The sequence below is a fragment of the Scyliorhinus torazame genome, chromosome 7 (genome assembly GCF_047496885.1).
Source record: "Scyliorhinus torazame isolate Kashiwa2021f chromosome 7, sScyTor2.1, whole genome shotgun sequence".
Taxonomy (NCBI): Eukaryota; Metazoa; Chordata; class Chondrichthyes; order Carcharhiniformes; family Scyliorhinidae; genus Scyliorhinus; species Scyliorhinus torazame.
In genome coordinates this window covers 14,794,842-14,808,962 of record NC_092713.1, presented here as the reverse complement: position 1 = coordinate 14,808,962, position 14,121 = coordinate 14,794,842, and the positions used below count along the sequence as shown (strand labels likewise).

Here is a 14,121-nt window from a genome sequence, read left to right as displayed (position 1 = left end):
GTCATTGATCGTGCATCAATTTAATAAGCTAAATTTTTAAGAAGAAAGGATGGAGCTCCGAATCAAGCCGGAGTGTCTGCAACTCAGCCCCCACGCGGCGAACTCAGCGGCAATCTTTAAGCACTGGCTGGCGTGCTTTAAAGGGTATCACGAGACTGCCGGAAACGCACCCACGGGAGAGCAGAAACTGTACGTCCTGCACTCAAGGGTGAGCCCGGAGATTTACACCCTCATCAAGGAAGCGGAAGACTTCGATGCAGCAATAGAGCTGCTAAAAGGACACTATATTCACCCGGTAAACCAGGTCTATGCCCGGCACTTGCTTGCAACAAGGCGACAAACCCCTGGGGAAATCGCTGGAGGAATTCTACCGCGCACTCCTGGTGCTGGAAAGAAGCTGCGGCTGCCCGTAAGTTTCGGCGAGCGAACACACGGAACTCTTAGTCTGGGACGCTTTCGTGGCAGGTATGCTTTCGTCACAAATCCGCCAGCGCCTGTTAGAGAAGGACACCCTGGGTCTCAGGAAGGCACGGGCCCTTGCAGGCTCCCTGGACGTGGCCTCCAGGAATGCCCGCGCCTACGTTCCCAACCGTGTGGCAGCCTCCTGGGCAGCGTGGAGCCCCGCCACGTCCGACCCCGAGACTTCCGTTGGACTACAAGCCTTCAGTTGGACTACAACCTCACTTTGGTGGTCATTGATCGTACATCACAGAGTCTGCACGTTCTCCCCGTGTCTGCGTGGGTTTCCTCCGGGCGCTCCGGTTTCCTCCCACAAGTCCCGAAAGACGTGCTTGTCAGGTGAATTGGACATTCTGAATTCTCCCTCAGTGTACCCGATCAGGCGCCGGAGTGTGACTAGGGGATTTTCACACTAACTTCATTACAGTGTCAATGTAAGCCTACTTGTGACACTAATAAAGATTATTATCATGATCTAATAAAGATTATTATTAATTCCCTTTTGAATGCGTCGAATGAACCTGCCTCCACCACATTCCCAGGCAGCGCATTCCCGATCCCAACCATTTGCTGTGTGAAAAGGGTTTTCTTCTCATCTCTGTTACTTCTTTTGCCAATTACCCTAAATCTGTGACCTCTCGTTTTTGATCCTTCCTCTTATGGGAACAGTTTTTCCCTAACTACTCTGTCCACACCCCTCATGAGTTTTAGTATCTCAGTCTTCTCTTCAGCAAGGAAAACATTTCCCAACTTCTCCAATCTATCACCGCAACTGAAGCTTCGCATCCCTGGGTCCATTCTCGTGAATCTTTTCTGCATTCTCTCAAATGCCTTCACATCCTTCCTAAAGTGCAGTAAGAAGTCTTACAACACCAGGTTAAAGCCCAACATGTTTGTTTCGAATCACTAGCTTTCGGAGCATAGCTCCTTCCGCAGAGGTAGGTTCCAGAAAGATATATATAGACAAAGTCAAAGATGCAATATGATACTTTGAATGCGAGCATTTGCAGGTAATTAAGTCTTTACAGATCCAGGTAAAACACCACCCACCAGGTACGCGGTACATACTCATGCAACTCGGCCAACGTTGGCTGCCTCGTATGCTGCAGGAAAGGATGTCCCATTGGCGAGACCATGCAGACGCTGCGATACGGATGAACGGACATTGCGCGACAATCGCCAGGCAGGAATGTTCCCTTCCAGTCGGGGAACACTTCAGCAGTCAAGGGCATTCAGCCTCTGATCTTCGGGTAAGCGTTCTTCGAAGCAGCCTTCAGGACGCGCGACAATGTAGAATCGCCGAGCCGAAACTTATAGCCAAATTCCGCACACATGAGTACGGCCTCAACCAGGACCTTGGATTCATGTCTCATTACATTCACCCCCCACCATCTGGCCTGGGCTTGCGAAATCCTACCAACTGTCCTGGCTTGAGACAATTCACACCTCTTTAACCTGGGATTACCCCTATCTTTGGATCTGTAAAGACTGAATTACCTGCAAATGCTCGCATTCCAAGCATTGTCTGGCATCTTTGATTTTGTCTATATATATGTTTCTGGAACATACCTCTTCATTCACCTGAGGAAGGAGCAGCGCTCCGAAAGCTAGTGACATCGAAACAAACCTGTTGGACTTTAACCTGGTGTTGTAAGACTTCTTACGGTGCTCACCCCAGTCCAACGCCGGCATCTCCACATCATTCCTAAAGTGAGGCTCCAAGAACTGGACACAATATTCCAGTTGAGGCTGAACTAGTGTTTTACACAAGTTTAACATTCTCAATAGTCCTAGAGCCTAGGATACTGTTGTCCCAGGTTACATCATTCTCTGTTACTGGCCAGGGCGCCTCGACATAATGCCGCCAAGCTGATACCCAGTGCACGTTGAAACATTCCTGCTTTGCTTTGCATGGACATCAGTTCAAGATGGCAGCTCATCGTCACACGGACAATTAAGGATGGAATTACTGTTGGACGAGCCAGCAAAGCTAGCCTCTCATGAATGAGTACATCAAAAAAAAAATCACCCTAATTAGGAGTGGGCTGTCGCAGCACATCAGATGTGTACAAGAAGCTGGCCTGGCCTTGAATGTAACCCAAACAAAATTCATACATCAACTCACACATGGTGAGCCAAATATTCCACCCCCCATATCAATATGAAGGAGACGCCTTGGAATATGTTGAACACTTCTCAAATTTCAACAGCCACCCCTCTCAAAAGACCACCATAGAATCATAGAATTTGCAGTGCAGAATGAGGCCATTCGGCCCATCGAGTCTACACCGGCCCCTGAAAGAGTGCCCTACCCAAGCACAGGCTTCAGGTGGAAAAGCTCCGAAGTTACTCTGAAGCTCCAAAGATAATCATCATTGGCTCCGCTAAACTGGTCCACAATGGGTCGCCAACGCTAATTAAAATTTGCGTCACCTACCCTGAATTGGAGAAACAGTTCCACAGCCCTTGCCCACGGCTCCAGAGCAAGCGGTTGAAAACTCGATTGAAGATGCGGTACAGGCGGAGACTCTCGATATCGTGCACCTTCCATACTCGCTGAAAGATGGAACGAATATTGGTCCTCACAATGTCCAAAACCTGAAAGTCAATTCAGAAACACGCACAGATTAATTCCCTTGGACAGAGAATCCATGGCCAAGGGACCTTTCTGAGAGCCCACGCGTGGGCTATGTAAATGCAAAGTCCTTTCTTTCTCATCTTTCACCTCATCTTCTTGCCATTCTAACTGAGTGCTGTGATCCTTCAGTCTTTATTGAACTGGGTAGGATGGGTTGGGACTCTGAGCTCTGACCCTTAAGACTTTGTCATTGTCATTCCATCTTTGGAACAGATTGGTGGATGGTGGTGAGGAAAGTAGAAGGCCAGTTACCGGATTTGCTCAGTTAAGGTGCAGGTTGGCATGCAAGGGCTGATGTTATCAGTGCATACCTCCAAAACTAGACCTCGCCAACTAGGAGGGGGGGATTTTAAAATTCTCACCCATGTTGGTATTTCTCACCTACACCCTGCCCCTTCACCACAACATTTACATGAACAATGATGATTCCAGCAGAAATTTCCTTCAATTGAATGTTGTGAAGATCATCCTTGTTTTCAGTCCCTGCTCCAAACTCCGTTCCTTAGCTACTCACACCATAAAATCCCTGCAGTTGAGGTGCTGTGAGGCAGCAGTGCTAACCACTATGCCAACCTGTCGCCATCTCAATCTCAAGTATACTGGCAGACACTAAATCAAACAACCTTGGTACTATTATACCTGAGGTCAGCTTCTGACCACATACTTGTCCCGTCAAGAAGGCTGCCTTTTTCCACCTTGGTAAGATTGCTCAAGTTTGCCTACTTCCCAGCTCAACGGCAGCTAATACCCTCATTTGTACCTTTTATTACCTCCAGAGTCAACTATTGCAATGTTCCGCTGGCTGGTTTACCTTCAGTAAAATTGAATTAATCTAAGAGCCCACGTCCTAACTTGCATCAAGTCTTAATCTCCTATCACCCCTGTGGTTGCTCCTGTATACTGGCTTTGAGTCAAATCACTGAGTGTCTTTAAGACAGAGATAGATAGGTTCTTGATTAATAAGAGGGTTGAGGGTTCTCGGGAGAAGGCAGGAAAATGGGGATGAGAAAAATATCAGCCATGATTGAATGGCGGAGCAGTCTCGATGGGCCGAGTGGCCTAATTCTGCTCCAATGTCTTATGGAAGAGAGAATAACCCAGGTGGGAGGGATCTTTGATTATGCTGCCCAAGGCCACAGGAAGTGCAGACAGAGTCAATGGATGGGATGCGGGTTTGTATGTTGGAATGGGTGGTTTACGATGATCTGAAGTTTCTTACGATCTTGGGTTGAGCAGTTGCCATACCAGGCTGTGATGCAGCCAGGTAGGATGCTCTCTAAGGTGCACCTGTACTAATTGGTAAGAGTCAATGTGGGCATGCCGAATTTCCTTAGTTTCCTGAGGAGGTATAGGTGCCGCTGTGCTTTCTTAGATGTAGTGTCGACGTGGGTGGGCCAGGACAGATTGTTGGGGATGTGTGCGCCTAGGAATTTGAAACTGTCATCGATCATAGAATTTATAGTGCAGAAGGAGGCCATTCAGCCCATCGAGTTTGCACCGGCCCTTGGAAAGAATACCCTACTCAAGCCCACGCCTCCACCCTATCCCCGTAACCCAGTAATCCCACTTAACCATTTTGGACACTAAGGGCAATTTAGCATGGCCAATCCACCTAACCATCACATCTTTGGACTGTGGGAGGAAACCGGAGCACCCGGAGGAAATCCACGCACAGACGGGGAGGATGTGCAGACTCCGCACAGACAGTGACCCAAGCCGGGAATCGAACCTGGGACCCTGGAGCTGTGAAGCAACTGTGCTAGCCGCAGTGCTACCGCGCTGTCAACCATCTCCACCTCAGCACCATTGATGCAGACAGGGGTGTGAACGGCACTTCGCTTCCTGAAGCTGATGACCGGCTCCTTAGTTTTGCTGCCATTGAGGTAGCGATTGTTCTTCCTCCTGTACTCTGACTCATCGTTGTTTGAGATCCGTCCCACTACGGCTGTGTCACTGTGAGGAGGATGGTGACAGACGTCCTCTAATGGAATGGGCGGGCACATGGCAGGTGACATTTAAAGCAGAGGAGTGTGAAGTGATTATTTTTTGGGGGAAATAATTTTTATTACATTTCCTGACTTCTTATGCAGTTACAAAAGATATAAACAAACACTTTTTTTTTACAAAATACCAACACCAACCCCACTCTCCCTCCCCCCCCTCCCCAAAACCAACAAAATGAACTCCGCAAAAGGTGAATAACCACCCTCCCCCCCCCCCCCACCCCTAACACCCCCTCCCCAACAGCTAAGAGTGACCAATTCTCTAAAGTACAATATAAACGGACGCCGTCTTTGACGGAACCCCTCAGTCGACCCCCCTCACGGTGTATTTGACCATCTCGAGGTGCAGAAAACGCCATCAAGTCCCCCAGCCGCGCAGTAGCACTCGGCGGCGGCGCCAACTGTGTGAAGTGATTCATTTTGGTAGGAAGAATGAGAAGGGGCAATATAAAATAAGAGGCATAATTCTAAATGAGGAGCATGAGCAGGGCAACCCGGGTGGTCAAGTTGCACAGGAAGATGGCAGGACAAGTTGAGAGATTGGTTATTATTCGTGCAGGATCCTGTGCTTTATAAGAGCAATCAAAGAGCATAAAAAGGAGGAAGTTCTTGGGCGGGATTCTGCCGTAATTGGCGGGACGGGCAACTCCAGCGGGATGGAGTGGGGTGAACCACTCCGGCGTTCGGCCACCCCAAAGTTGCGGAAACCTCCGCACCTACAGGGGCTAGGCTCGCCCCGGAGTGGTTTGCGCCCCGCTGGCCGGCGGGGAAGGGGCTTGGCGCCATGCCAACCGGCGCCGAACGGCCTCCGCCGGCCGGCGAGAGTTGGCACATGCGCGGGAGCGCCAGCGTGTGCCGGTGTCATTCCGGCGCATGCGCGGGAGGATTCGTCTCCGCATCGGCCATCGCGGCGGACCAAAGTGGCCGAAGCGGCGGAATAGAGGCCCCCAAGGCACAGGCCCGCCCGCGTATCGGTGGGCCCCGATCGCGGGTCAGGCCACCGTGGGGCCAGATCCCCTCGCGCCCCACCCGAAGCCCCGGAGGCCGCCCGCGCCGCCAGGTCCTGCCGGTAAGGACCTCCTCCAATTCACGCCGGCGGGACTGGCAAAAAAGGGGCGGGACTTCGGCCCATCGCGGGCCGGAGAATTCAGGCGTCCCCAGGGCCCATTGAGTCGCGCCGGTCCCCGCCATTCTCCGAGGCGAGCGGCGCGATTCACGCCGGGCCGGTTTTTGGGGGGCCAGAGATTTCGGAGGGGGGCGGGGAGCGGGATTCACGCCGACCTCCGGCGATTGTCCGACCCGGCGGGGGGTCGGAGAATGCCGCCCATGGTGTGAGACATTAGTTTGGGGTATTGTGCCCAATACCGGGCACTGCGCTTTAGGAAGGACATGAAGCGATTAAGAAAGAATGGTCCCAGGGATGAGGAACGTCAGTGACATGGACAGATTAGAGCAGACTTAGTGAAGAGGATATTGAGAGGATATTTGATAGAGGTGTTCAAAATCGTGGGTGTTCAGTAAAGGAGTGACCCAGCGACGGTTTGCTGTGCCCACAATAGCCAGTGCGTTCAACGGCAGGTCGTCATCGGAATGTGATCCGGTCCTTTCACCCACCCTTTTTGTATCACGTTGATCCTTTTCCTCTGTCCAGATTTCCATTTGATACACTTGTATCCTTTTTTAAAATTCATTTACGGGACGTGGGCGTCGCTGGTGAGGCCAGCATTCATTGCCCATCCCGAGTTGCCCGTCAGAAGGTGAGTTGCCTTCTTGAACTGTTCCAGTCCTTCAGCTATAGGTACACCCACTGTGCTGTTAGGGAGGGAGTTCCAGGGTTTTGTCCCAGCGACAGCTTTTTACAATTCGCGTTTGGAACATGTTTCCTTCTCCAAAACACACAATCGGAGTGCCCCTTTTCACCGCAATTGTTGCATTTTGCATCCTTGCACCAACAGTCAGCTGTTGCCTGCCTAATCGTTGGCAATCCCGTACTTGTGCCTGAGTTCGAGTCTCAGCTGACATTTTATGGATTCCAGTGCTCAAACCTAATTGTTGGGCTTCCTTAGCTGCCAGTTTCATTGAGATCGTCAATTCTAAAGCCTCATTGATGTTTAAGTTGCTTTCTGCTAATAGTCTTTTTGGACAGCTTCGCTTCTTAACCCACACACTAGTCTGCCTCTACTGGTGCCGGGTTAGGACATCTCCAAATTCACAGCGCTCAGCTAATTCCTTCAAAGTAGCTCTGAACAGTGTGACTGATTCACCTTCTTGCTGGCTACGTTGATGGAACCTTAACCTCTCGGCGATGACGAAAGGTTTAAGTGAGACGAGGCCCTGCAATATCTCCGCAATCTCATCGTAGGTTTTCGAGCCTGGTTTTTCTGGCTGCACGAGAGGTTGCAAGAGGTTGAATGTTCCTCCCCCAACCCATCACCGTACTCAGGAAAGTTGGGACTACAATGTGTGTGGCAATTTTATTCATTTGATCAAAATAATCAAATCTTTCAGTATATGAGTACCACTCGGTGTTCTCTTCATATGGTTCCACAATGCAAAAATTCCTACCATTTTTACCACGCCGAGGGTATGTGTAGGCACAACATACCACAAAATATTTAGCACTACCCCGCTTCTTTTTTCAAACAAAGGTACCCCTGAGCTCAGCCTGTGTTCTTCCAAGTTTTGGAACACCCCCAGCTCTATACCATTGTTACTGAATACTTGCTACTCACAATGCTCCCTGCACTGATCCAGATCTTTCCGGGCAGAGCACGTGGCGAGCTTCGTTTCGGTGTTGCTTCCTTGGAAAATGACGTTTAAATGTTGGTTTCCTCGATGGCTGCTACCAATATTTGGCATCCCTCCGTCGCCAGCTTTGGGGCAGAAACATTTTTAGCTTCTTAATCCTTTGCGGATGTTTGTGCATGGATCGATGATTTTTCCTCTTTTTTTTTTAACTTCTCCAAGAGACTGCCTGCATGGTTCTGTCCTCATCGCCAGTTTTGTTGGTGGTATTTTTAAAGGACGGGCTTGCAAATCATGAAGGTACAAACAGACAAGAGCTTTAGTGGAAAGGTGTCTACCTAACAGGCTGTTAGGATAAAGGGCGCGATTCTCCGGCCTCGCAGTGCTCTCGCTTGAGTGACACAAGGACGGAGAATAGCGGGAGAGGCCAAAATGAAATGAAAATCGCTTATTGTCACAAGTACGCTTCAAATGAAGTTACTGTGAAAAGCCCCTAGTCGCTACATTCCGGCGCCTGTTCGGGGAGGCTGGTACGGGAATTGAACTGTGCTGCTGGCCTGCCTTGGTCTGCTTTAAAAGCCAGCAATGTAGCCCTGTGCTAAACCAGCCCCTGGTTAAATGAGATCCGCGTCAGGCGCCAAACAGTTTGCGATGCAACCGGCCCGCTCCCACAGGTGAAATCGGGACCTTGCCGTACCGTGGCGAAAAACCAATTATCACTTGGGATTCATTTCCATGCAAATAACAGGAGCCACTCCAAATCCAACGGCCTCCTGTCATTCAGCGGCCTCCTCAGCAAGTGCTCACGCTGGCGCCGATTAGTATTCCTTTTGAAAAATATGTATCTGGCGGAAGGGCTTCTGTGAGGAGCCGAGGTGAGTAGCCATCTTTGCTCACAGGGAAAGAGCTCGGGGGTGCTGGTCTTGCCACCTCAGTGCTCAATGAAGGGTAAGGGTCCCTCGGCTGGGGGTAGGGGACCCTCCTCAAGGATGGGCCACAATGGGTGGGTGAGGGAGGTGCTGGGGGGGGGGCATCTGGGGGGCAACCGCTCGCTGTACCACCATGCCATGGTTGGGGGACTGAAGGTGGAGGGTGGGTGGAGGGAGGGTTGAGAGTCGCATGGGGAGTTGGGGGGGGTGGATGCTCCCTTGGAGGGGTGAGTCGTTGGTGTCTACTCACTCGTGCTGCCCGGTGTGGTCATTGATCTTGTTATGGAATTGAAGGCCAGTTCTCCTGGTCACACACTCCGAGCTGACAGCTGCTGCCACCTCATCTCAGGCAGCACTGGCTGCCTTGTGGCTCACCCTCCGGGACCCTCGGGGGAACAGGACATCCCTCCTGGTCCCCACCGCGTCTAGGAGTCTCCCCGGGTCAGCATGCCTGAATCGTGGGGCCAGTCTCCTGGGCGCCATTATTGCGAGCTGGCTGGGGTTGGCTGAGCAAGTGCAGCTTGAGTGCTGCTCGACCTTGTTAGCGGGGAGCAAACAAATAAGTTCACTAATGTTCCTCAGGGAACCAATCGCTCCTGCCTGATCGAACCTCCTTGTTGCACTCAATCCCTCACAAAGTAGTCTTCTGAAACAGTGAGCTTAAACATCCTGAAGAAACTCAATGACTACTTCGACAGGATGACTGCCACCTTGTCAATATAGTTTTCAAATCGGGACAATGAAAGAAAATTCCAGTTTAAGGAAGAAAGGCATTCCTTTGTGAAAAGTCCCAAGACATTTCAAAGTGCTACACGGACAGTAAGGTCCTGCAGCGCAGTCCTTGTTGAAATGTCGAAAGTGTGGCTGCCTGGATGGTGCACAGCAAGATCCCAAAAACAGCAACCGTGCCAACGAGCAGACGATCTGGCATTTTCGGCTGTTGACGTTGGTCGAGAGACACACGTTGGCCGGGCTGCCTGGGGAGAACTCCCTCCGCGCTTCCTTCAAACTCGCGCCATTCGCCGGAAAGGGCTTCGACGGGACCCCAGCACAAAACGGCGACCAAAGCATCGGGGCAGCGGCAGCTCCAGTCGACTGCGGAAAAATAATCTCATTACGGGCACAACCTTCCATGTTCCTGATGCCATTTCAGCAGCACATTAATGTTTACTAGGTCCGATATAGCATCCAGATGTTGCGAGCTCCGATATAGCATCCAGATGTTGCGAGCAGGAAGCTGGGCAGTTTGAGCTCAGAACCTCGTCTGCGTTTCACTGAAACTGATGCCTGGTTAACGTCCTTGTTAAAAAAAAACCTTGTCATTTACCTTTATGTAGGGGCGGGTGGGGGGTGGGGGAGGTTGGGTGGTGGGGGGGGGAAGAGGAGGTACACTGAAGGGGAAGTGGATAATTACAACATCATTCTAAAACAACATCTTATGCACTGACTGGTGGTGGTAAGGCCGCTCAATTAAGCAGCGGGAGCGGCTGCGTCTCCTCAAGCCTTTTTCCACTTGAACTGTTGTCCCTCTGAAGAGTTCGCAAGAGGGAAACATTATGCTGCGTCTCCTTTAGGAAGTTACCACACCTCCATGAATGGTGCTGGTGATTAACGGCAAGCTCGCATGTTTGCTGTCACGTTGAATCTGTCAAGTTGCTTATTTTTTTACAGCGAGGAGTAAGTGCTTTGATGAAATGCCCCTATAATGTCTCAGAACAGACTTTTCCTCATAATACACAACCCATAGAATCCCTACAGTGGAGAAGGAGGCCATTCAGCCCATCGAGACTGCGCTGACCCTCTGAAAGAACACTTTATCTACGCTCACTTCGATGCCCTATTCCCGTAACCCCACGCACTGATCGTGGCCAATCCACCTCACCGGCACATCTTTTTTTGGAAGAAACCGGAGCACCCGGAGGAAACCCACGCAGACACGGGGAGAACGTGCAGACTCCGCACAGACAGTGACCCAAGCCGGGAATCGAACCCGGGTTCCCGGCCCTGTAAGGCAGCAGTGCTAACCACTGTGCCACCGTGCCGCCACTGAATCTGAAGCTTTTTGTTTCCCCCTCACAATGTGATAACACTCACAGAGGGGGGGGGGGGGAACAAGGGTTTGGACCTTTGCCTTGGAGGCGGGAAGCTTGAGTTGGGAAATTTTCTGACTCATTTGGCTATCAGCACGGAAATTACTGTGTCTGAGTTTCAGTCCAGGGCTGGGTGTGGTCGCGTCAGGCCTGCTGCCTCCGGGGCAAGAAAGAGGAAGATATAGCAGCTGGCAAGTGCTGAGGCAGATTTGTTAGAAGGCCTGACTAAGTTCTCTAAGGCCTTGGCCCAGTTTCAATCAGAGGCTGTTTGGCCCTCTAGCACACCCCATCCCCCCACCTCATCACATTCCTTGCCACTTCCAAGCCCTCCCATACCCCTATCCTACCTCAAATCCACCCCCCATAACACCTCCATGCCCACTCCTCGAGCATCTACTATGGGCTAACCTCAGGAGTCATGTGGAGATGAAAACAATAAACTTTTAACAATCTGAGAAAGCTCCCCCAACTCATACACAATCGCTCATTCATGAAACCGATTCAAAGATGTTAAATCTCCTCAAGTGCTTAATCTGTTATAAAAACAAACAAACATGTATTCACTAACTGCCACATAGAAAGATGTTCACTTGAAATTGTCAGTAAAAATGTAAATTCAACACCCCACCCCCACCACTGAAATATGTGGTTTTGGAACTTTTGAAACTTAGCCAAGTATCCATAATGACTGAAGCTGCAATAATTGCTTTTGGGAAATGACAACAATTAAGTCCATTGAAACTGTAGGAATGGATGTTAATGGCTATTTCCTAAACTAAACCAGATGGCCTCTCAATCAATGCACTCCCACAGTAGGTGCTTAATCTTGTTTTATTCTGTCAGCTGCATTTTTAAAGGGCTGGGGTTTTAAATAACTTCAGATCATGACACTCAAACAACCTTATCTGCCCTTCAAAAGTGTGTTGGCTCCTCCATACATTCATGACTCCCACGCCATGGGTGTTAATTCCCTTGGAACAGTAAAAATGGGGTCAATTTGAACTCAGTGCTGATTTCAGTGGCCTTGCTGAGTGTGGGCTTCCCACCTGTATGATTCATGCCCCCTCCGGCTTCCCTTGCCAGCACAAATGGGGTCTTCTAGAAATGGGGGCAGGACTTCTGCACCTGGGCCCTGACCGCCATCTTTAAGGCCTTCAGAGATGGGGTCCACTCCAAGAAAATATGATCCATGAAATCTCTCCATATTGGGCTCTGGAATTCCCTGTCTCTTTGATTATATTCTACACCTGTTCATGAAATTTTAACGATCTATGTACCGGGCCCGCAAGTCTCTTTGGACCCCCACTGTTTTCACCACTTCGAAAGTACACGGTCCTATCTGTTTTAGGTCCAAAGTAATTGACCTCCCATTTGCCTCTATTCAAATCCATTGGCCATAGTTTCAGACATTCACATAATCTTTTGCTCTCTCTTTGCAATATTTTGTTTACAATTCTGCCCATCTTTGTGACATCAGAAAACTTGGATATTTGGCTCTCTGTCCCATCACCTAAGTCGTTCGTAAATAAGGTGGCCCCACCACCACAGATCTTCCCGGGACACCACTAGTCACAAGCTGCTCATTATTTCCACTCTTTGCCTCAGTGATTATCTCACTGGAATCATGGCTTGGATTTTCCGATCCCTCGCCGGGTCGGAGAAGCGCCGGGAGGGCGCTCGAATCCTGCCACGCCGACGACAGGCCGCCGAATCTCCGTTGAAAGCGGCCCCCGCAGCGATTCTCCATGCTCGACAGGCCGGGTGCCCGCCGAGTTCTGCCGGCGTCGTTCGCGTGTGGTCCTACCCAGTGGGACCTCGGCATTCTGGCTGCGGGGGCCGACCTGGTGGGGGGGGGGGGGGAGTCGACTCCGCGGTGGCCAGGCCCGCGATTGGGGGCAACCGATCGGCGGGCGCGCTCATTCCGGGGGGGGGGGGGCTATGTTCCTCCATGCCGGGCCCCTGTAGGGCTCCGCCATTCTGATATGGTACGAATTAAGTAATGGCAGGATGGGAAAACTGGTCAATGGGAAGACTGGTCAAAAGGTTTGATACAATGTAAGGAAGACTCATTCCAGCTCCCCAGGCCCAGGTAAAGAATGCTGCCCTAACCATTTTCAGACTGTACTACTGATAAGGCCAACTCTGCATAGCTTGAAGTCTGAAAAGATCAGCGAAGGTCGAGCCATTCCAAAACACCGGACCTCGGCAACTCCTGATAAAACTAACTCGTCGTAACCCAGGGCCGTAGGAATTAAAACAAGATACGTTCAGGAAGAAACAAGTCTATTCCGACCTTTCAATGTTCCCTCCAAGGACTAAATAATGGTATGAGTGATATGACCAAACATGGTCTGTTCTATGCTTCCGTTTGTATTTCCGATCAAACCCTTGACTATACTGTTGTCACACAATCTTGATAATGATAATGTATAAATATTGAGCTAATTCTCCGCGAAAGCACGGAACTTGTGAAAGACTCAGCAGTTTTGTTGACTGCTCTCTGACTTCAGGTTTCAGCCATTACTGCATGCAGTTGTTTCGAAAATAAAACGTTGTTATTCTGTCTTAACGAGTGTGTTGAATCTTTCTACTACAGAAGCGGGAAAATATTGACTTTAACACCATGTTGTCCGAGGGCCGGTGCAGAGACGGCCGTGGCGCGCATGCGCGGACCCCCGCCGGCCACGGCGCGCATGCGCGGACCCCCGCCGGCCGTGGCGGGCATGTGTGGACCCACGCCGGCCGTGTAGGGCCGGCTTTCGGCGCCGGAGCAGCACACAGCACTCCGGCGCCATCCTAGCCCCCTAGGAAGGGGAGAATGATTAGACCTGGAGGCCCATTGACGCCGGCGTCGCTCGCGCCGGTTCTGGCGCCTGCGTCAATACTTGGCCGGGATTTCGGAGAATCCTGGCCCGTATTTCCAAAGAAATTGAATGCAATTTATCTTCAGACCTGGAATTAAAAGCTGGTGTTAACAATATGGCTATGAAGCTATGGGATTGACGTTCAAATCCAACCTGTTCACAAGTGTCCTTTGGAAAGTTACCAGCCGTCCTTATCCGAAATGGCCTCTCTAATTGGCACTTAATTGCCATTTGAAGTGATACAACAAGAGTCTCGGCTGTATCAGAGCTGTGACAAAGAAGTGATTCAGATTTAAATGCCAAACATGGGGCATATCAGAGATGCCCCCGTCCAGAATGTTTTTTTTAATGAATATTAAAGATTCCTCTAATCGACCTAAATAATGTGCGAAG

General features: G+C 50.4%; 1 protein-coding gene across 2 annotated transcripts in view; it reads right to left on the bottom strand.

Annotated features, from left to right (window-relative positions):
• The window catches only part of ttll7 (tubulin tyrosine ligase-like family, member 7), a 375,815-nt gene that overhangs the window by 30,243 nt on the left and 331,451 nt on the right, over nt 1-14,121 (bottom strand). For both annotated transcript variants that reach the window (XM_072510355.1, XM_072510356.1), the window contains exon 19: nt 2,897-3,057. In XM_072510355.1, coding sequence (XP_072366456.1) covers nt 2,897-3,057 — 161 coding nt within the window. The remainder of the gene's footprint in view (nt 1-2,896; nt 3,058-14,121) is intronic.